A 24,313-nucleotide genomic window follows, 5' to 3' on the forward strand; every position below is an offset into this window, starting at 1 on the left:
CGCGGAGCAGCTGGGCCCGTGAGCCGTGGCCGCTGAGCCTGCGCGTCTGGAGCCTGTGCTCCGCAACGGGAGAGGCCACAACAGTGAGAGGCCGGCGTACCGCAAAAAAAAAAAAAAAAAAAAAAAAGTGTTCTGTCAGAGTTGAAAACTGCTAGGTTCCTTTTAGTGCTACGGTTCTAAGATACAGTGTTCTAGTAAATCTTCATTGTGTTTGTATAGATTTCAGATTTCTTCCCTTCTTAAAGTTGATAACAAATTCTATATTGCTCTTAGAGCTGGAAGGGACCTTACATATCAACCAACGCAACCTCTCACTTAGTACCACTCTTGTCAGAAGTTATTCTTCCTTTGCATGAAGGCCTTTGTAGAACATACAACCAATGGACTATTTGTTATGTTGGTAATGGAGAAGTTCTTTTTTAATCTGAAAGTTGCCTCTTTGTAACTTACGCCCATCAGCCAAGTTCTGCCTGGCAAAGATCTAGTATACCGATGGTCCCCAACTAGATTGGTTCGACTTAGATTTTTCGGCTTTAACGATGGTGTGAAAGCAATATGCATTTAGTGGAGATCATTCTTTGAATTTTGATCTTTTCCCAGGCTAGTGACATGCAGTACCTAACTCTCTCCTGATGCTGGGTAGTAGCAGCAGCCGCAGCTCCCATTCAGCCATGTGATCATGAGGGTAAACAACTGGTACAACCATTCTGTACCCATACAACCGTTATGTTTTTCACTTTCAGTATGGTATTCAGTAAACTGCAAGAGTTATCCAGCACTTTATTATAAAATAGGCTTTGTGTTAGATGATTTGCCTAATGTAAGTGTTCTGAGCACATTTAAGGTGGGCTAAGCCAAGAGTTGATGTTTGGTAGGTTGGATATATTAAATGCACTTTCGACTTTGGATATTTTTAACCTGCTCTGGGTTTATCGGAATGTAACTACAGCATAAGGAAGATCTGTCCTCCCTCTTTTAGGTGTCAGGCTTGCTTATACTTGAAGGCTATCTTTGCCAGCCTAGACACTTCCCTTTCTAATACTACATACAATTTCCTAACCCCTTATCATTCTAGTATTCCCTTTGGACAGTTAAATTGATTATTTTTGCTTTGAAAATGTGGTGGCCGTGTGTGTGTGTAGAGAGGTGAGGGGAGTACAGCAGGAATGTGGGGAAGGAATCTCTGATTACTATTTCTTAGCTTTCATTTGCTATTTTTTTCTAGGTGTTAGGAGTCCATTGGTGAGATCTAGTTATATGATATTAAGTACATGGCTTTAACAACGGTGTTCCCAAGTCACCGTCTCTTCAGCAGATGTAAACAAGAACAGGAAGACACAGTTTGTACTGAAGCCATAATACCTGTAAGACAGAATTTAGCACTCACTTAGTATCAATACTTGGAATTTCAAATAGCTTTCAGTACACCCTGTCCACACTTGCATTCCCATATATTATCTCATTGTTCCCCAAACTTCCTACTGTTTTAGCTTGCATCATCACTTTTCTTTTCCAGGACTGTTGAAATAATGTTTCGCCCATTCTCTGTGTTCCCTCCACCCTCTTGCCCCTAGTCTGTCTTCTACCTGTAGCCAGAATGATCTTTCTAAACTACAGAGCTGTCTGTGTCACTCTTCTGCTTAAAATCCATTAAAGCTTTCGTTCTGCTTTTAAAAGAAAGTTCAAACTCTTCATCAGGAGATAAAAGGGTTTTCATGATCTGCCGCCTGCCTATTTCACTAGTTTCACATCCTGTCTTGGCCTTACAAGCAGTACTCCGTACTCAAGCATCATTTAAAAACTTGTAGATCACTACCCGAAATGCCTGTATCTTCTTTTTAACTAACAACTTGATGCTTGTCCTTCAAGATAAGTAGTTATCATTTCTGGAGAGCCTTCCTTGACTGGAATAAAAGTTCCTCTTCTGCGTTCCAGTAGCATTCTGTTAATACTTCCTATTCAAACCCGTGTGGTCATCTTGTTCAGCTTGTTTCTTTCCCCACTAATTAGATTTTATTAGACTCTAAGATCTTTAAGAACAGGAACTCTTACTCATCTCAGTTTCTCAAGTGTCTGTGACAAAATAGATGTCAGTGAATGTTACTTGAACAAATAAATGAAGGAATTAAGATATCATTAGATTAAGCTGTAACAGGAACCATACCCTGTTCATGTGTTACTTACAGGGCTTGGCTTAGCTTGATGTGTGGCCTGAGGTGAGTGCTCAGTATAGGTTAACTGAATAATATAGAGTTGCCCTGTGTATTAGTTTATCAATATCCATGTCATGGTAGTGTAAATAGGAAAAGGGCTTTATTTATATACTTGAGAAGAACATTTGAATTTTTTGTTTGTGAAAGGACAGACTAAGGTCTTGCTTTCTTTATCTGTAAAATGAACGAGTTGGACAATCTAATCTCTTAAGGTTCTTTCCATTTCCAGTATCCCACTAGGAGGACCAGCTATAATCCCTGGATCTGGACCATATGGAGTACAATCTAGAATTGTACCATGTCTTTTTTTTTTTTTTTTTTTTTAAAGCAGCTCCATTACACTATTGAGTCTCATTAACCTAAGACAAGTTATAAAATGGCCAGACCTCGTGCATGAACTGTTGTTGTCTCCCCTCCAGAGGCTGCTGTTCCTTTGGTTTTCTTGAACCTTCAGCATAAGACTTAAAGGCATCCTAGTTAAATCTTGTCCTATGAGATTTGGTGTAGATTTTTTGCAGTTGCTTTGAATTTTAATTCCTCCATTTATGACTTAGCTGTGCATCCTCCGTTTGTAGTACCTAAATTTTGTTACGCATGTAATAGACATGCAAATATTTAAACAAATGGTCATATACCTAATATATCTTTGCTCAAATAACTAAAACAATAGGTGTTGTAGTCAAGATGTAGTCTTTTTCTTTCCTTAGCTATTTTTTTCTAGATTGTTCAGTATGTAGGAAGACCACTGAACTTCGAGTCAGAAGATCTGGATTCTAAGTCCTGGCTTTTCTGCTTACTACTATGTGATGTTAGGTCACTTAATTCCTCTGGACTTCGAATTTCTAATTGGCATGAGAAGAAAAAAGACTAAAGTCTCTAGTTTTTTGCAATTCTGGCAGTACGATTATCTGGCTGACACTTGGATGTAGTATGGAATTGTGGTTGAGAGCTTGTTGAGAGTCTGGGGTCAGACTGCCTGTGTTTTCATCCTAGCTCTGCCCTTACTGGCAGAGTGACATTAATCTGTCTGGGCCTCTGTTTCCTCATCTGTAAAATAGGGTTAATAATACTGCATGGTTGCTTTGAGCTAGTTCTTAGAATATATTCTGCACATGGTTAAGGACTATATAATTGTTTGCTATCATTATACTTTTTTTTTTTTTTTTTAGCAAAACAAAACAAAAGATATCAGTGAAGACATTGCACTCTCCTGTGGGCTCCTGGGACAAAATATAAATGCTTATTTTTACAGTTGGGAATTTAAAAATGTGGTAGAAGCCAATGTGGAAGTGTTTAAAAAGTTAGTGATATATTATGAATCATTATCTCACACATTAGAAGGAAAGACTATGTCTGCTTTACTAGCCTCAATAGTGGGTGATTTTGATGTTTTAGGAAATAAATTAAATGTATAGCTTCAGTTTTCTGTACTAGTAAGAAAGCCGGTAGCTGTAAATTCTTAGATAACTTCTAGCCATGTGTGGAAATATTGGCTTGAATCTCTTCCTTCCATTCAGCATTTTAACGAATCTGCAGGTAGCAGCCAGATTCACCTTTTCTTGCCTCTCACATCTCTGGACTTCTAGTGAACTATGAAATGGCTCAACATTGGGCTAAAAAGGAAGTGGACTGGCCCGGTTAATCACTATACATGCTGATTTCCTCTGGGTAATTAAGAGCTGACTGTCCTCATCAGGGTCCTCTCTTTCCCGTTAGCAGCGGCTTCCCTTTTGAGGCTCAGGATCTCCTAGGATCCTAAAGGAAAGGCCTGTCTCCTGGTGGCTAGACTGACATTGTCCCCAAAACTCTATCCTACTATACTCAGTCTATAGTACCTTCCGGGGAAATAAGTTCTGCCTAAATGCCAGAGGAGTGAGAAAAAGGGCACGCTTTGGTTCACCTTCCTTAAACCTTACCCAGTAATGATTATTTTGATTTTTGGAGACTGTGAAATTATTTAGTATTTCTAGAAGTTGCTCTACATACTCATTTGGGGTATGCCTTAAATCTTCAGTTGGCCGCAGGTAAGTGTTTTTATTTCTTAACTTGCCAGGAACATTCTACCTCCTCATATATATAGCTTCCCTACCCCAGTTTAGTTACTCTGGTTTAGGTCCCTCAAAGACAGCAATGGTGCAGCAGGAGGCCTAGCTTCGGAGCAGGACAGATGGGTATGTAACCTTGGTCTAGTTATTTAACCTTTTAAAAGTAACTTCGTCTCTAAAATGGAACTGATAATACCTTTTTTTAGAGAATTGTTGGGATTAAATGAAATGATATTTAAAGTTTTTAGCACATTGCCTGTGAACTAACAGTAGGTGATCAATTAATTTTAGCCTTAAAATTAATTAATTGGGTTATCGAGTGCCTTCTAAATGTGTTAGAGACTAGGCTATGAAGAAGACAGTCCCTGCACTCAAGGAATTTAAATCTGATAAAGGAAAAGGTTACTAAATATGAATCAGGAAATCTTTATTCCCTTTTATTCTCTCTTCCCTATTTTTTATGCATTTCTTTTCCTAGGTTAAGGTAAATTCTAGGAGGACCCTTCCTCCAAGAGTGACCAAGGAGACTCTAATAAGAGGAACAAACTGAGTAGAGTTGTCACAGGTTATCGGGGTGACTGGGAGCTTAGTCAAGGAGGGATAAAGTCAGCTGTTAGTCCCGTTATTAGTAAGTAGTAACAGGATTATTACCAGTTTGTAGGTGGGAGAGATGCCTAATAGGGGGTAAGGAAACTGTCAGGGAACTGAAGCAGGTCACAGGGCTTGTTTATACTGTGTGACCTGCTAGGTAAACTTGTGTTTACTTTTTTTCCCACTTGCAGTCTTTTGGGCTAATTTCTGGAAACCTGCTTTCCTGGGTGCTGCCCCTCCCTCCCTGTCTTCAGGAACGGGATTGGAAGTAGCATTAGCCTGAAGAAGTTGTTCTATTTAGGGAGCTAAAGCAGAGGGCCAGTGATTAGGCCCTTATCTGCAGTGGGGCCTTTCTGAGTGGTGTGGGGACAGGATCAGAGCATCTGTCCTGACATCAACAGAGGCTCTGCTTTTTCTATTCCCTGGTTGCATCACAATTATGAAGAAGCACTGATGGGTCGGGCCATCTGAATGAAAAAGCCCTTCATTGTGTTTCTTCAGCATTCCAGTGTCTGGTACAATTAGCCAAGACTCAGAAAACAAGTTGGACAAACAAGCAAGCAGCCTTCCACTGAAGGATAAAGGGATTTCTGGCACAGCTGAGTTAAGTGCGTTGACTGCAGAGACAAAGTGGGAGGGTCTGGGAAGAGGAAGGTGCCTTTGGGATGACATTCCTGGCTGGATGAGGGGAAAGAATGGAGCAAACAAGCAAATCGTATTTTTGAAGCTGATGAAATCTGCTGTGCCAGATCTCCTAGAGGCTGGTTGGGGCTGGGCTACTCTATGAGGAGGTGGAATCACTGGGGAGAGACTTTTGACTCTTTGGGCAGCTCAAAGTCGGAACATGAAGCTCCCTGTGGAATCTAGGAAATCCGTTGGCAGCGGACAGCGTGTGGGCTTGCCCCGTGATAGCCTCCCCGACCGTGGGGCTTTTTCAGTTGGTTAACACTTTACACACACTTCAGCCTGAGAAGAGTCCAGCCCCAGCAACAGGTTGTTGGGCAGTGGATGCACTGGGCCTGTCTCGGCAGTTAAGCCATTTTACCTCACCAGCCCTCCTGCAACTGTCTCAGATTCACCGGGTCACAAGCTTCTGCTCTGCAAGTGGAAGGTACCTCAAAGACCGGCTTCTGCCTGCGCAGGCTTACTCACTCACTAACTCGGCTGGACTTCTGCATCCGAAGCGCCCACCTCGCCTGCTGCTGTTGGTCTGAAAACACTGAGCTAGCTGGTGGCGCTTTTGAATAGGATGCCTCTTGCATGAAGACCTGGACCCAGTTTGGAAGTGCCCCAGGGAGGAGCTTCCTCTCTGACCTCAAGGGGAGGGAGGAGGTCAGTAGGAAGTGGTGGGTGGAGCCACTTCTCCGAACTTCTGCTGTCTCTGTTCACCTCGAAGCCTTTTTTAAGGAGCTGCAGGGCGTGCACAGGCCCCTAGCCGGAGCTTCTTTGGCACACCTTCCTTCTAGGCAGGGTCAGCAGACGCTGGCGACATGTGGCCCAGTTACCAAGATGAGCACGAGTTCAGCACCCACCTGGTTTGCCGCATGTGCTGCATGGGTTAGTACGTGAAGTTTTTTTCCTTGTCTGGGCCTGAGGATCCCAAATAGCCCTTACTCTCACTGACTCATAAGAACGCATGGGCTCTGAAGCCTTGGAGGCGTTACAGCTTTGGGGCTTGTTAAAACGTGCAGTGGGAGAGACTGGGGTGCCCGGCTTTCTGGGGAACTTAAGCTTGTAGTGACTGGCAGTTAAGAGCCTGAGCTTTGGGTGTGGCACTTTTTTATAGAGACTGAATTCATGCTCATGCTTCTGTCTGTATCAGGAAACCACTTTTAAGTTATGTTGCATAGTTCTGAAAGTCCAGGGCGTATTTTTAGGAGAAGTTGGTTGGTTACAGAGTCCACCTCTGAGCAGACAGGATTGTGGGAGGAGGGGAGGGTGGAGTCATGACCCAGGTTTCCTCTTTGGGGCTGATTGCTAATTCTCTTACGTTTACTCTCTTGCCAGCTGTGAGGAGGGAAAAAGGCTTGAAAGTGGTCTGGGGATGGGGATCTTAGGAAGAGTTGGAGGCTAGGAAAAGAGTCTTGTTGGCTTAGATCTCTCTAGATAAAGGAGAGGAGTTCATTTAGATAATGTTCTGTGACCTTGAGCAAGTGGCCTAGCCTTTTTTGGCCATAGGTTTCCTTGGCTTCCAAACTGGAGGGTGTACAGACTGATGCTGGAGGTATCGTCATCAATTTCCAGTAAAATGGAAAAGATAAGGAAAATGTAGTGTGCTTTTCATAAAGATAAACTTATTTAAAGAACCTGTCCTTTATTCTGAAAGTGCCCTTTCTACTTTTTTGATGTTAAAATGTCCATTATTTTATGAAAGAATTGTTGTCAGATGGTAGTTTGTTTTTAGATATCTTTACTTAGCAAAATAAAAAGTTGACAACTTTATATTAGGTTTCCTAATTTATTTTGGAATATTTACCCGTTTGTGAAATCTAAGTCTAGGAACTACTGGATTGATACTACTACTAATATCTGTTGGTTTTGTGTTCTTAGTCTCTAAAGCAGAACAAAATTGTGACCCAAACAGGCAGATTTTCACTAAAATTGAGATTGCTGGTTGTTTGATCAAGAGGAGACCTCAGAAGAAATCTCAGAAGGGGAGTAGCAGAGCCAGGGTTCCGATCCTGTCTCCTAGACTAGTACTGCCAAATTTTTAAGTGCTTTCTGAGAAAAAGGGTTGGTACTATAATAATGTTTGGGCACAAGGAGTAGCAGTTTTAGTCAGTTACTGCCATGGAGTCTAGCTTTTTATCTTTCCAGTATCATTGAGATTCCTTCCCTGAGATCTAGAGGAAAGACTCTTCCTGCATCTGAAAATGCTTAGAGATAAAAGGGCCCTTTTTCTGTAATCAACAGAAAAGTATAAGGAAGTCTTGAATCTTTATTGAAATTTTCAGGGCAAAACATCATTCTCCTAGCTCATCCTACTCTGTTTAATCCCCTGGATATATATATATATATATATATATATATATATATATATATATATATATATATATATATATATATACACATACATACACACACACACACATATACATACATGCATACATACATACATACATACATACAGAGAGAGAGAGAGATTGAAATAGGCCCTAATTCATGCAGTCATTATGAGGAGTATATGATATTAAAGAGCTTAGCTCAGTGCAAGCTCCTCTGCTGATTTTTTTTTTTTCCTCTGCTGATTTTGATATTGTTGATTCACAGTTGGTATTTGGAAACCATTGACCTAGTCCAGACTCCACACTTTATAGATGAAACTCAGGCTCACAGAGGGCAGATGAGTATCCTATAAGGTAAGCCACAGAGTAGAGGCTAGGAAATCCAAGTTATAGCCCTGATTCTGCCCCTCTGTAACCTTATCTAAATTCTTAAATCTGGGCTTTGATTTCTTCATCTTTAAGATGATTTTTTTGAGGATCATTAACCCCTATATCTCTTTGTATCTGTGAAGTATTTTATTTTTTCTGAATGTGATACTCCATTAAATATTCTAGAAGCTATTGTGTTTTTCTCCCTCTTCCCTTCTCCGTATAAGCCTCTCGTTCTATTTCTGTGGCTCTTTCTTTTGCCACCAGGCTTACTACTGGCTTATTTCTTTATCTGACTTCTGCCTTGTACTCTCTGATTCCCAGTAGGGCAAAGAATTATTGGTAACAAAGTTCAGATTTTCCTAAGAAATAACATAAAATTTTAATTTTGCACTGAAGTCCCTAGTTATCACTTCCCTAAATTCCCATGTCTCAATCCTCATTGAGACATTCTGAGTCTTCACCAAGTCTTGGTGACAGATACCTTTCATGAATCCCTGTTATAGTTATAGTTTACACCTCTCCTCTTCCCTTCATTATAGGACTATATTGTGTTGCCTTCTGATAATTTCACAGTGGCAGGAGAGTGTGGTGGTTAAAAGTCCATGACAGACTTGGATTTGAATCTCAATTCTACTACTTAGTAGCCATGTGACATTGGGCAAATTATTAATAAGCATTTCTGAGCCTCAATTTGAACTATGAAATGAAGATAAATAATGTGTACTTGATAGAATTGTGAAGATTAAGTCAAATATCAATACTAAATGAGACAGGCCTTGCACAGTGCCTGACACAGAGTAAACACAATAAATATTGAGGTCATTCTTACCTCCCAAAGTTGACTTATATACTTCTAAGGAAAGGAATCATTTATAATACTGGTGCCATTGTATATTATTGGTAAACATTTTAATTGCTTGATCTCCACTTCAGACCATTTTCTTTGAGCTCACATTAAGTGGTGTGAAGTCTCCTGGGTGTAGATGTGGCAAGAAGAATTTAGAAAAGCTGTAACTGTGGAAGGGACGTCTGAATGGAGATCCCTGCTCTACGCTGAAAAGCAGTCTTTTAATTATCATTTGAGAATATTTTTTAGTCTGACTTTGAAAATACCATCATAAAGTATCCATATAGATACAACCTTGGCACACAGTGGGCTCTCACATAGTATATATGGTTAAATAAATGAGCATTCCTGAGTGCCTCCTATTGTCCTAAATGTTGGATATTTAACGAAATTTAAAACATGGTTCTTGACTCCAAAGAACTAAAGTTCAGATAGAGAAATTGGATTTACATGTAAAGATATCTAACAGTAGATTTTATATATTCGGTGCCAAGTAAATTAAATAAACACAGGCATCCAGAGATGGCTGGGATAGCCAGAAAGGTGTGAAGGAAGAAGTTGACTTCAGCTGGACCTTGTAAGGAGGCTCTAAGTTAGATAAAACAAGAAGAGAGGGTAGATATTTCAGTAGGGAGAAATAGGTGAACAAAGGCAAGAATGTGCAAGGTATGTTTGGAAACTGAGATCAGAATGGTTGCAGTTGAGTCATGCAGGGGAGAGTCTAAAGATAAATTTGGAAGAGTAGATAGATTGTAAATTTCTTCAGGTTAGAGGCCATGTCTTATCTTTATCTCTTCCAACCACCTAACACATAGTGAATAAAAACTGGAATTGAATTTCAGAGGGTTGTAGTAGGCAGTAGAAACAAAGGACTTGGGCTTGAGCCTCTGGTCGTCTGAGAGCCACTAAAGGATTTTGAATAGAGGGGTAATACGAGCAAAGTGGTGATTTAGGAAGACTTGTTGAAATAGGCTGGCCGTACTACCTGCCACGGCCTCAGCTATCAACTGTTAGCATCAAATCTGTATCCTCAATTCTGCCTGCTCTTCTGAACTCTAGACCTAAGGTTCCAGCTGTCTGCAGGAAGGGCCTGCTGACATCTCATTATGTTTCTTCTACTTTACCCAACCTATCCTCACCCAATCTGTGCCACCTGTTTTCCTTATCTCCAGGTACCACTCCTCCCAGTTGCTGTGACTGGAAACTTTTTTTTTTTTTTTTTTTTGGTGGCTGCGCTGGGTCTTCGTCACTGTGCACGGGCTTTCTCTAGTTGCGGCAAGCGGAGTCTACTCTTCGTTGTGGTGCGCGGGCTTCTCGTGGTGGGTTCTCTCTCTTGTGGAGCACGGACTCTAAGGCACACGGGCTCCAGTAGTTGTGGCACGTGGGCTCAGTAGCTGTGGCTCGCGGGCTCCAGTAGTTGTGGCACGTGGGCTCAGTAGTTGTGGCTCGCCAGCTCTAGACACAGGCTTAGTAGTTGTGGAACACGGGCTTAGTTGCTCCGCAGCATGTGGGATCTTCCCGGACCAGGGATCGAGCCCATGTCCCTTGCATTGGCAGGCAGATTCTTAACCACTGCGCCACCAGGGAAGTCCCTGTGACTGGAAACTTTAGAATTATCTTGAATTCTCCCTTTCCTTAACATCTAGCCAGTAGTTAAGGGCTATTGTTTCTTCCTCTACATTGGGGTGGGGATCTGGCTGCCCCTGCCCTATTCATGCTCTTAGATTTTTCTTGGTCTGTCACACACAGTAGGCCTCTAATTGCTTCTACCTCTTAGTGCGTCTCTGCTGCAGTCTGGCCTTCCGTCCAATGCCAGATTAATCTTTCCAAAACACCCTCTGGTTCAGAAAATTTCAGTGGTATCCTTTTATCTACTGAATTAAGTAGATGCTCCTCATTCCTGCTCTCTGGAGTGATGTGGTCTCAGGTGACCTTGTTAGCTTCCCTTCTCATTACATGGCTAACTGTATGCTTTGTGTAGCCACACCATTCCTTCCAGCGTATCCTGTGTACTCACATATCTCCAAGTCACTGCTCGTGCTTATTCTTCACTTTGGAATTCCTTAACCTCTTTTTGGGCTGCCAAAATCATACTTGTCACCAAGGTTTACTTCAGATACCACACCTTTCATGAACTCTTCTCCTATGCCTCTGTCAGAATTAATCAGCTTTGTTTATCAGCATGATTTTGTGCAGCTTGTATCTGGTGTGCTATTTGCTTGGTGTTATTGTTAATTATTTATTTACATATTGGTCTCTGCCACTAGATTGACCTCATGTGGTCAAGGAACAGGCCAATTCCAACTTTCTATATATTTATTTCCCTTTTGTTTATTTATTTAAAAGATTTATTTTTTATTTATTTATATTATTTACTTTTGGCTGTGTCGGGTCTTTGTTGTGGTGAGCGGGCTTCTCTCTAGTTGTGGCGTGTGGATTTTTCTCTTCTCTGGTTCAGGCGCGTAGGCTCCAGGGCGCGTGGGCTCTGTAGTTTGCCGCACGTGGGCTCTAGTTGAGGCATGCGAGCTCAGTAGTTGCAGTGCGCAGGCTTAGTTGCCCCGCGGCATGTGGGATCTTAGTTCCCTGACCAGGGATTGAACCCACATCCCCTGCGTTGTAAGGTGGATTCTTTACCGCTGGAGCACCAGGCAAGTCCCAGGTATCTCATTTTTAGATTTTCAGGTGGTTGGTGCTTCTTGGGCTTCTTGAACCACTTGTAATTTTTCTGTGGCCCTCAGGGAAACAAGCAGAGGCTCTTCTCTCTTTGCTTTTTTAATGATTCATGATGCTGTGTTGGGCTATGTTGGAATAGAACACAGAACTGTTTGCCTCAAATGCAGGCTTTCATTCCGACCCCAGGCCTATCCTCAAAATGCTCCAAGTAGAGTAGAGTAGGACAGATGGACAAGCAAACTATGATACCTTGAAATAGGCACAAGAGGGAGATCACTCAACTAGTGTATATAAGGGATGGAGGAGGTGATAGCTGAGTTGAATGCTGAAGAATGAGTAGTCAAGGAAATGGGGGAGCTGTCCTCCATTGGCAGAGAGAACAGTGAATGCAAAGCATGGAAGTGTGAGAGCACATGCCTCATTTGGGCAAAACAGTACGTTCGGCAAGGCTGGAAGTTAGAGTTTTTATGAAAGGGTGGCGAGGGAAGAGTGGCCACATATGGGGCCTTAGATCCCAAGCTAAAAAGTTTAAATATTATCCTGAATGCAGGCATCAGGCTTTAGAATCCAGCAGAGCTGGCTTCAGACTTACCTTGTGATCTCCGACAAGTTACTTAGCCTCTGTGGGCTTTATCTTTCCAGTAAAATAATGCCTCTCAGGGTTGTTGAGCATTGGAAACAATATATGTAAGGTACCTGGCATATAAGTAGAGACTTGGTAAATGTTATCTGTTAATATTATTAGGATAAAGATTCAGTGTGGGCAGCATTGTCCACAGTGCCGGCAGCGCTGAGGAGGGTGGTGTCTTAGTCAGTTTGGGCTGCTGTAACAAAACCATAGGCTCAGTGGCTTAAACAACAGACACTGATTTCTCACACTTCTGAAGGTGGGGAAGTCCATGGTCAAGGCACCTACAGGTTTGGTGTCTCGTGAGGGCCTCTTCCTGGTTCATAGACAGCTAGCTGTCTTCTTGCTGCACCCTCACATGGTGGAGCGGGAATGAGAGAGCTCTCTGGGGCCCCTTTTGTAATGACACTAATTCCATTTATGAGAGCTCCACTCTCATGACCTAATCACCTCCCAAAGGCTTCAACTCCTACTTCTATCACACTGGGGGTAAGATTTCAACATATGAATTTCAGGAGGACACAGACATTCAAGCAGTGGCAGATAGTTATAGCAGGGAAACCTATTAGAAGCAGAGAGGGAGACAAGAAGAGTTCATTTTTAGACAAGTTGAGCTTGAAATGAGCATGAAATTTTTAGGAGTCAATTGGACATATGAGAGTGGTGTTTAGGATAAAGGCCTGAGCTGAAGATATGGATTGGGAATTGTCAGTGTACAGGTTACAGTTGAAACTGTGGAAGTAGATTAAATCATTCTGGGAGAATGTAGAGAACAGGTATTATTTACTTTTTTTTGAAATCTATAGGTTTTTTTTTTTTTCCCCATCCCATAGTGTACATAACACCAAAAATTTTGCATGCGATTTTAGGTGGTTTATGACTCCCCCCAACCCCACAAATCCATTTAGGGACCCTTAGGCCCATGGATATCTTAAGAAGCTGTAGTAATACAGAATAAAAAGGAAAGAGGGCTAAGAATGAGTAAACATTTAGGGATGAACAGAAGAGAGGGAACAGTTAAAGGGGAAGGAGGGGAAGGAGGGAAACCAGGGTAGAAAGAAGTCTCAGAATCAAGAGGGAGAGTGGGTTTAAAAGGTAAAGGAATGGTCACCAGTGTCTTCTGTGTTGGCAGCTGGGTGGCTGTGGGGAGGGCAGTTGCAGTGAATTTGTGGGGCAGGAAGCCAGGTCACATGGTGGAGCAGGAGGTGCAGCAGTAGAGAAGTGAGCGCTGTCATCACACCGGTCCGGAGCCCAGGGGAAAGGAGAGGAGTAGTTAAAGATACACAAGCTAGGGGGTGGTGGTTGGATTAAGTTCTCAAGAAGGGAAGATACAGGATCCAGATTTCAGAGGGAAGGACTTGCCTAGGTAACAAGGAGGGACATCTCTGCCAATGAAACTAAAAGATAATTAGGGTAGGTATTGGTAGCTTGGTGTCCTGTAGTGGTCTTAATAAAGTTGGAAACAAGTAGTAAATCCCTCTAATTAAGCAACCCTCGCATGATTAATTGGTGCCTCAACATGTTCAGTCTGAGAATTTCGCAGTGGCCTGTTGGGTTCTTCGTGGTCAGTTCATAGCCTTTGGTGAGGCTGAGCTTACAAGGAGCATCTAAAAGAATATCACCTTTCCTGTGATTGACTGTTTTCTTCTTGCATAAGGGTACCTTCTTAAAATTCTATCTCTAGTGTTAGGTAGAAAGATCTTCACTAGGCCTGAATTAAATGAAGGATTTATGTGTAGGGAATCAAACCTAAAACTTCTTAAAAACTTTCAAAGTCTGAGCCGTCTGGAGTGTTCTGAAGGTCTATGTAATAAAGTTGCTCTTTGGCTTACCTGATGAATTTCCTTGCTGATATTAAGATCTTAAAATCCAGGCATTGCAGTATCCTCTTATCCTGCTTAAATCAGGAGAGAACGTTCATGTAATTGATTGGTCTGCAACATAGGATCCTAAAAAAGGATCCTCCAGCTTTGGGGCAAGGTTGTTCTATAAAACCCTTTCCTGAGGAACTTATAGCTTGGCTCTAAGCAGGCTAGCTGCTCTTGGGAAGGACTTGTAATCATGCTGCTTTTAGTAATTACGTTCAGAATTAGTACTTGGACCTCTTCCCTCTGAATTGAAAGTCAGTTTTTTAGCTATTCGAAGCATGACTGATTTGAGGCCATCCGGTTTCCCTAGTGCATTATCCCCATGAGAGGGCTCGGTAGGTGAACAGCATAACTATGGGTAGTAAAATTTAGAAGACTCAATTGTGTCTAAAAGAAACGAGGTCTAAAAGAAACGAGGTCTAAAAGAAACGAGGCAGTGGACTGAACTCTTCAGGTCTAAAAGAAACGAGGTCTAAAAGAAACGAGGCAGTGGACTGAACTCTTACAAGTGGCTTGGCTTTGATTTCATTCTGTGTGTTTCTTTAGCCAGTCTTCTAATCATATATTGGCCAATCAAAAATGTTTATTTATTACCTATAAGAGTCCAGTCCAGGGAATTCCCTGGTGGTCCAGTGGTTAGGGCTCAGGGCTTGCACTGCTGGAGCCCGGGTTCGATCCCTGGTAGGGGAAATAACATCCCATAAGCTGCGTGGTGTGGCCAAAAAAACAAAAAACAAAAAAACTGTCCAGTCCAATATGTAAAAACTCAGATACACCAGTAAGTATCACCTTTTTGCTGGGGCCTGCAAACATAATGGAAAAACAGTATTAAAGCTAACTAAAAGTTCTGCCCGCCACATTTTCACCAATGCCAGGTCCACTCTGCTTTGCTCTATTTATTACCCTTATAACCAAGAATAGTCTGTTTCTAATTTTACAAAGTTCTCACTCTGAAGACAACAGGTTTTGTTTATAGAATTTCTTTTATTATAAAAGTAATATGGGCTTGCTATAATAGGTTAAACAATACATAGATGGAAAAGAAAAAGTTAACAGATTTCCTTTTAAACTAGCCAATATTTTAAAGAGGTGGAATTCATGTGATTTCTTTTTAGTCCACTGCCTCAGCTCTTTTAGACCTGAAGATGCGATTAACACAATTGAGTCTTCTTTATTTTCTACCCATAGTTATTCTGTTAACCTACCAAGCCCTCCTATGGGGATAATGCACTAGGGAAATCAGATGGTTTCTCATCAGTCATGCTTCCAATAGCTAAAAAGCTGACTTTCACTTCAGGTAAGGGGAAGGATTTATTTTAGTCTTATAATGTAGAGCTTTAGATGTTAGAAGCTATGGGACATGCAGAAAAGTAAAGCATGATCTCTTTCCTCAAGGAGTTAATGATCTCATTGATGAGTAAGAATGAGCACATTAAGAGATCAGAATTTATATAATTATATAAGTATGGATTGAGTGATTAGCATAGTAAGTACCATAAAAATTTGGAGAACAAAGAGACTGTTGAGAAATGGAATTGTCGGGAAAGGCTGCCAGAGTAATTTTTCTCAAACACAAATCTCACGTGTCATTCTTCTATTTAAAATCTTTCAATACTTTCCCTTACCTTCCCCTCACCAGTTTCTTGGTGATAAAGTTTGGACTCCTTAGCTTGTCATGAAAGGCCGTGATTTGACCCATGCCATTCTATCCAGTTTTAAGTGTCACCACTACCTATTACACGTCCTGTCTTTCAACCATCCTTAATTCTGTGCAGTTGTCTGAACATGAGCTCCTTCTTATCTCCGTGATTTTGCACTAGGTAGAACTTCATGTAGTAGCTTTGTCCCTTCTCTTTCTGGCTAACTTGTACTCATCTTTTAAGGTTTAGTTAGTCACTCACCTGGAAACGTTCACTAACCTCCCATGGGTCCCTCGTCTACTCAGACAGGTTAGCCATTTCTCTTACGTTCTTGAGCGCTCTGTGCTTACCTCTGTTAACAGCACTTGTCAAGCTGCATTGAAGTTATTTCTCCTTTCTGCTAGACTCTTTTAAAGGTAGGGACTGTGACTTTGTGTAGCACAGGGTATTCCAAGCAGCTAGCTCCTTGATAAGGACTTATTCAGAGAATAAATGAGTGAATGAATGAGCTGAATTTTAAAGAATAAATAGCATTTGGAGAGGTGGAGAGGAAAAAAGTAGCTTGCCATGAAGAGAAAACAAATGTCAGTGATTTAGATGAGATTGTAGCTGCAAGCTGATTCTGATTCAGTCTGCAGATGATAGAGGCTTGGAAAGGATGATGAAGAGGTCAGATAACTGAATCAGCATCTAAAGAAGATCGAAAGATCAAAATATGTTGGAATGACAGTGGTCACATCTAATAAATATTCTGGCTTCAAATACTTGCAGCACTCTATGAAGTGAAAATCAGATAAGACTTAAAAAAAAAAACCAACAGTTCCAAGTGAGCGCCAATAGGTAGAATTTATAAGGATGCAGATTATGACATGTTATGGAACTATTAAATTAGTATGTGTTGCTTTATGAGGTAGTGAATTCTCTATTATCTTAAGTTTTAAGAGTCAATAATATTGTAGATGTATGCAAGATTTGGACAGACCTTTCAACTCTGAACATATGATTCTTTGTTGTTGAGGGGATTTGTGAATCAGCAGGGAATTAGACTAAATCCATTCTAATTCCTAAGTTCTGTGGTCTGTAATAGGAAGAGATCACTGTTCCTTGCAAATAAAGCAGGAAAGGAAGAGGTGGTAAAGGTAAGGTTAGAGAAAGAGATGAAGGAGCACTTACTGGATGGCTCTAGATTCAGAAAAATAAGAAGATAGAGCATCCACCTGGAAGTGGAGAGAAAGCCTTAGTGTTGTTTGGAATGGTACCTATGTGGCTTTTACTTGGGAGTCAGTAAGAAGGGAATAACTGTGGCAGTAGAGAGAGAAAACCTAACTGAAGTTTGTGTGAATTACTAGTGAGCCAGAGTTACTGGCTCATATATAATTCTGCTACTTTCTTCTGAAATTTCTCTGAGTTGGAGAAGAAGTGGAGGAGTCAAGCCATGGTAGTCATTCAGGTTTGGGGATTGTCCTGGTGAACATACTAGTAGAAGGTTAGGCCCGTGAGACTCCCTGGGGTATTAGTGACTGCAGCTTTGAATTGCTTAACTATGTTGTCTGGCACAGGCTGGGATGATCTTAGGTGTTCTTACTAAACAGGGTAAAATAAGAAGGGAGTGATTGAAGGTTGAGAATGATGAGGAGCTATGAAAGATTGATAAAGATGACTGCTAAATAGGTATGTGTGGAGAAGGAACGAGGCTCAGGAAGTGGCATGGTGGTGGCTGGCTGTGAATTGGAGCTGAAGGTCAGTGGAGCCAAGCAGGCTCACATGCATTGTCCACACATATGCTGAAGTAATTTGAGGATGACACCATAGGATACCCTTGGAGATAGTAAATGTGAACCAAGTTGTTAAGAGAAGTTAACGTAGATTTGCCACGTGGAGGGGGCAGGCAGCAGGGAATGGTCGATGACAGAAAGGATGATTTGAACAAGATGGTATAGTGGAGGGCAAGGGCTTCAAATAAGTAGAAAAGGAACGGAGCTGATGAATCAGTGGTCTGGAGGTGGCGTTGTGGGAGAAGTTGAGTTCTCCACAGGATCAGGCCTCTGTGGCGCAGTCACTGTCAAGTGTTGACAGTCATGTTTCTGTTAAAGAGGTGAACAGAATTGAGAATGAAAGACAGTTTGCCTACAAAAAAAAGTGGGGCTCTGTAAGACTTGGGAGAAGGGAGGGAGGGAGGAGATGTGTGGGGCAGGGCATAGTGGGCAGCTCTGAGAGCTTGGTTGGTGAGGCTGGGGAAGAAGCTGGAGTGAGGGAGTACTGGGGAGGAGGGGGTGGGAGGAGAGCATTGGTCAAGAGGACCAGTGTGTGGAGGGTGAGATGTAACCCTGCACTATAGGTGTCCCGAGCGCCAAGGGCACTGCACCCCTTCTGTTGGGGGTTTTCACAGCTTTGGCTTTTTGGAGCTTGCTGGGGGCAGGGGAAGCAGGGAATCACTGTGCTCCCCGGAGAATTACGATGCGAAGGAGACTTTGCCATGACAAGATTCTTGAGGCACATGATTCTGTCTAATGCATAAAGTGACAACATGGTAAGGACAGAAGAGGAAGTTCAGACAGACTGAACCTTCCCAACAACAAGACGCTGTCTCATAGTCCTGAGGAAACTGTCTCCACTGTCCTGGAGAATCTGGGTGTGGGCAAGGCAGTGGTTGGGGAACGTCTTGCCGGGTAGCGCTAAGCCAGTGCCTTCTCCTTGTTTCCTCACAGATGAACGGGACCGTGTGCAGAAGAAGACGTTCACCAAGTGGGTCAACAAGCACCTGATGAAGGTAGGACCCCTTCGTGGATGCTGCCCTGGCCCCTCTGGCTGCTCCTGGTCTGGATCTATCAGTCCCTTCTCTCAGTTCATGTTACTGGCCATGTGCTCCAGTTGATGGGGATACACATGACTTTTTTTTTTTTTTTAATATCTAACATAGTCCGAATAACGTGGAAACTTCCACTGATCAGTTTCTTGGTGAAGACAGTAACACCTCCATTACCTGAGGAGGCTGAGGTTGAGGATACCGTGGCGTGATTCCTGGGATTTCCAAGAACACTTTGCACCAAACTTTACATACTATTTTATAAGCCCCTTTCTTGCTTTAAATTTTTTAACCTGATTAATGTGGAAGGATGGGGCAGAGGAGATTTTGTTCTCTCTCTTAAGGTATGCAGATCTTGAATGATCAATTTAATGAATTTTTAAAATATGTATATTCAGGTGTAACCCCCATACAGTTTAGAATACAGAGCAAAATGGCTAGGGTTGGAGGGAGATCTTATTATTATTTTTATATTATTATTTTTAAATAGAGGAAAATCCAAGGCAGAGGCATATTAAATACTCACCTAAGGATAAACAGTATGACTAATGTGGCAGTCAGATTTGAAAACAAAGTTTTTAAGTTACAATAATTACTCAAATAACTGTGAGCTATAATAATTACTGCTCTGGGAAAGATTACCAGTGACCTCTCAATTGCTGTATCTAGTAGCCTAGTTTTATCTTCTTCTCTTTTGATTTCTCTGTAGCATTTGACAGTGTTGACCAACTCACTGCTCCCTTTGTTTTTTTTTTAATTTATTTTATTTTACTTTATTTATGTATGTATTTATTTTGGGCTGCATTGGGTCTTCATTGCTGTGAGCGGGCTTTCTCTAGTTGTGGCGAGTGGGGGCTACTCTTCGTTGTGGTGTGCGGGCTTCTCATTGCTGTGGCTTCTCTTGTTGCAGGGCACAGGCTCCAAGGGCACGGGCTTCAGTAATTGTGGCTCATGGGCTCTAGAGCACAGGCTCAGTAGTTGTGGCGCATGGGCTTAGTTGCTCCGCAGCATGTGGGATCTTCCCGGACCAGGGCTCGAACCCGTGTCCCCTGCATTGGCAGGCGGATTCTTAACCACTGTGCCACCAGGGAAGCCCTCACTGCTCCTTTAAAGCTGTCTTTTCTGTTGCCTTCTGGGACACTGCTTTTTCCTCAGTTACCTCTTCCCTCCATGAATGCCTCTCTCACTGGCTTCTCTTGCTCCTTCTGAGTCCTCCATGTTGACGTTCCCTGGGTCCTAACCATTGTCTTGTTTTCTACTCTGTATTCTTTGGCAGTCTCATTTGCGTTAGCCACGGGGATCATTTGGTTGCATGGAATGCAAGGAATCATAAGTTGAAAGGGTTACAGGGTGATCTCCAGAGTCTGGTGTCTGGATGCATCTGAGCTTTATGAAAACTAAACTTTATTGGGCAGTTACTCTCTCTTTCTCTTTTTATGAGGCCTTGTGTTTCTTCATTTTTATATCTTTCTGTGTGTCTCCTACATTTAGTTCTCTGCATTCCTGCCGTTGCTTGTGTGTGAGCCATGGTGGCTGTCCCTCAAATGGTAATGTAAACCCCTGCAGCTACATGATTCTAAAGATGCAAACACAAGCAATCTGGTTGGCTGAGGTTTTCTTCTCCTCCATGGGTCAGTGGTCTATCTATTTAGTTCCGTAAACTATGGCTGGGGAGATGGTTACATAAATCAAACATGGCTCGTTAGGGCCACTTGTTTAACTACAAATGAGGGCGATTTTCTAACTACAAGATATAGATAAGGAGGTGATGATAGAGCCTTTTCCTGCATTCTTTCCTAAGCCCAGGACCTGTATCTCACAGTGTACTTGACACGGTCATCTGGATGTTACCCAGACATGTCCTGTATTCAACACATCCCAAATTGCCCAGTATTTTCACTCGTGTACCTAGCTGTCCAAGTTAGGAACCTAGAACATACTGTATTTAGTCCTACCCATCATCTCTCCCTGTCACCAACTACAATCAATCACTTCGAACTCAGAAAGATGCTTGCATCTGGTTTCTCTTCTCCATCCCCATTACCTCTGTTCTAGCCCAGGGCCTCTTCATCTCTTGACTTGGCCATAATACTTTCCTAATAAAGTTTTCTATAAGAACAAATATAATGATAATGGTAGTAGTTTATTGAGTGCTTACTGTAAATCAGACTTTCTATACTGAGTCTTTTATATGGATCATCTCATTTAATTCTTCACTGACCTTATGCTGTAGATTTTATTAATAGTCCATTTTATCAGTGAGGTTCAGAGAGGTTAAATAACCTGTTCGAGGTCATACCACTAGAAAGAAGAAGAACTAAAATACTAGAACTCAGGCAGCCTAAAGTCTGGCACCTGTGCTCTCAACCTCTGCACTGCTGACACCAGTCTGCCTACCTTTCCAGGCTCATGGTGTCATATTCCTCTCAGACCTTAAGCTCTTGCTGAACTGTTTGCCGTGCTATTTATGACACTGTATCTTCGCTCATGGGGCTCCCTCTGCGTGGATTACCTTCCCCAGCTCTGTTCTGCCTGGACAACACCAACTTAACACCTCCTCAATAGATACTTTCCTGACTCTCCCACCTGGAATTGACTGGCCTTTCCTTTGTGCCCTCCCTGTATTCGTTATGTACTTCTGTTATAGCACCTGCAACATTCATCTTTCTGCCAGATTGTAACTTGCAGGTTGATGTTGTGTCCTGTTTTTTTTTAGTCGGGACAAAGGAGGAAGGGAGAGAGACAGGGAGAAAAAACCCTGCAATTTTCCTCTAATTTCTTCAACATTTACCAGTTAGGTGCCTCTGGTTTGGTGGCACATAACTCTGTCATGGTGCAGAGCCCTTCACAGCCTGTTTCCAACCAGGCATTGTCCCCTGCATAGCCTGTGCTGTAGCCGTACGAAACATCTCACTGCTTCCTAAACACTGTACTTTCGTACCTCTTTGCTTATTCATTTCTCTCTCCCTTGAATGCATGTCTTGTCCTCCTCTGCCTGGCCATCACCCACTTACCCTTCAAGACCCAGGTCCAGTATTCCCTTCCTGAGGCTCTGACCTCCATCCCTTGGACTAAATTAATTGCAACTCCATCTCTGTGCCACACCACTTTGAAGAGATGGGCTTGTGTGTTCACACGTTGTTGTCCTCTGCTCCTTGAGGTCTAGGACTTGTGCACTGTCTCAGCCAAGTACTGCACCCGGAGCATGAGAAGTATCCAGTAAGGATTTGTTACCTTGAGTAAATAATAGCTCAGTAGTCTTTTTAGCTTACAAAGCATATTCTAGTATGACTTGATCCTTACAGTAACCCTGAAGGAGGTAAAGGTATTTTATCCTTTCAGTTTTAACAGTTGAGGAAAGTGAGAATTAGAAGAATGAAGTGACTTTCCCAAGGTCATACAGCTAGTGAAGGATGGAGCTAAAGAGCAGGCATGAGGCTTCTGGCCAGAATTACTTGCTGTTACTATTAAATATGCCCCCACCTTGCTCTGCTTTCATACCTCATCTCTTAACAATTGGAAGAACTGAATTTATCCTGCCTCAAGCTTGCCCCCCTAAACTCTGTAGCTGGATGCAAGTGCTCTGCCTCCCTGCTCTTCACTTGCAGCTGATGTTGCCTGTTGAACTTCTGCCTCAGTTCTGTGTGATGACAGGAGGCCCAGGGAGGGAGAAACTAGACGAACACATAGCATTGTTAGAAATTGGAGGCCAGCCAGAGCTTTACTTAAATCCTTGGCAATTTTTCATCTCTTCTCAGGCCCCCAGCCTTACAGTTCCAATGGCATTTTCTCATCTTGGAATATTTCACAGAGATTCACTGCTCATCGGAATCATTGCTCCATGTTGGAATTCTTTGAACTTTGGGCTGAGAATTAGGGATCAAATCTGTTTTTTGTAATTCAGGCATCCTTTGCTTTGCTCCCCAAGTACACATGAACTACATTAGTGTTGCCATTGGCAAGTAGAATGATGTAAGATCAAAACAGCCAAGCCCCTCAAGTGCTAGATTTAGTTGACCTAATCTCTTGGATTCCCAAGTATCTCTTTAGGAAACAGTTTGTTCTTGCATAAGCAAATCAATGCCTCTTTATTAGCTGAGAACACTGTTGGTCCAATCATAAAAGAGATTTAAGGATGTAAGCATCTGAAATATATAAATAACCTAATTTAGAACACAAGTCCTACAAATCGAAGAGTTCTGCTCATATGCCAGAACCATCACAAATAAAAACCTAGGGCTTCCCTGGTGGCGCAGTGGTTGAGAGTCCGCCTGCCGATGCAGGGGACACGGGTTCGTGCCCCAGTCCGGGAAGATCCCACATGCCGCGGAGCAGCTGGGCCCATGAGCCATGACTGCTGAGCCTGCACATCCAGAGCCTGTGCTCCGCAACGGGAGAGGCCACAGCAGTGAGAGGCCTGCGTACTGCAAAAAAAAAAAAAAAAACCCTAGAGTTTTAAGTGAGATTTTATTCACATTATCCTTGATATATCTCTGGGTTCTGGTAGCTGATAAAGTATCCCAAAGAGAACTTCAAGAAAGGCTGAAACGATGAGACAGAACTGAGAGCATGAGCTCCTGAAAAGGAGGAGGAAGGCTTTCTCTGGTCAGTTTCTACTGACTGCGGAGGTTAGTGGGTAGAAAGGAAGGAAAGCATTTAAGCTAACAGATGGACTAATTCTTTCCATCTTTAGTCATGTATGCAGTCTAGAAGCAACTGGCCTTCCTGGAATTTTAGTTAAGAATTCCAGATAAACCAGCAAAAGTTTTTAACTCCAAAGTTTTACTAATGTTCTCAATTTTTCTCCGCCTCTTTAAGGCTCTCTAGCTGAACACAGGGTGGGAGAATGCTCTAATGGTTCCAGGCACTCTCTCTTGCGCAGCCTCTGTGCTGTGGCCACATGAGATGGAGACTGGCAGTGGAGTGTAATTTAAGAGATTGATGGAGTCGTGCTGGTCAGATGCTGAGGAGAGGAATGTTTCCTTTGTTGCCCAACTGTGACTGTATGGTGGTGGTTTGTGACCATGTCTGCCTAGACCTGAGTTTTCAGGGCTTGATTTCACCCTGAATGCATCTCGACCCCCACTGAAGGTTTTGGTTCTACATTGGGACTTGGATTCTCTACTCCCTGAGCATTAGTGCCTGCCTATTAAGTAAAGATACCCTTGGTGGATTTTAGAATCCTCCTCATCCGCAGAGAATCTTTGTTAATCAGGGTTGGCTGTTACCACTGTCAGATTCCTTAAAACTTGAGGAACTTTCAAAACAGGCGATAGGATTCTCATCTGCAAAGAGCCTCACACTTTGCTCCGCCATCGCACTCTACTTACTCCAAAAGGGGCCCTCAGCCCCCACTCTTATTCCCTGTGTTCGAGCACAGTTCTCTCCAGAGTGAAAAGTCTGTGACAACTGTTATCTGTTTTTTTTTAGTATTGGGCTTTTCTGGAGGATAAATTTGGCCTTTGAATCAGTATAGAATTTTCCCTCTTACAGTTTAGAAATCTATAAATTCAGAAATCCATCTGAAGCTACCAGGCTCACTCTTACTTTCCCTGTATCTTTTAATAAGTATAGATGAGAGTAAATAACATACTCTTCTCTTTAAAACTTTCTCCTCTGACCTAT

At 42.3% G+C, this 24,313-nt stretch overlaps 1 protein-coding gene across 9 annotated transcripts in view; it reads left to right on the forward strand.

Annotated features, from left to right (window-relative positions):
* Window positions 1-24,313, forward strand: part of MACF1 (microtubule actin crosslinking factor 1) — a 344,741-nt gene that overhangs the window by 106,540 nt on the left and 213,888 nt on the right. For 8 of the 9 annotated variants that reach the window (XM_079928860.1, XM_079928859.1, XM_079928851.1 and 5 more), the window contains one exon: window positions 18,591-18,652. In XM_079928860.1, the coding sequence (XP_079784986.1) occupies window positions 18,591-18,652 (62 nt within the window). Of the gene's footprint in view, window positions 1-1,263; window positions 6,407-18,590; window positions 18,653-24,313 lie in introns of those variants that run through there. The other variant, XM_079928847.1, reaches the window with a different exon arrangement.

Source organism: Stenella coeruleoalba, assembly GCF_951394435.1.
Source record: "Stenella coeruleoalba genome assembly, chromosome: 1".
Taxonomy (NCBI): Eukaryota; Metazoa; Chordata; class Mammalia; order Artiodactyla; family Delphinidae; genus Stenella; species Stenella coeruleoalba.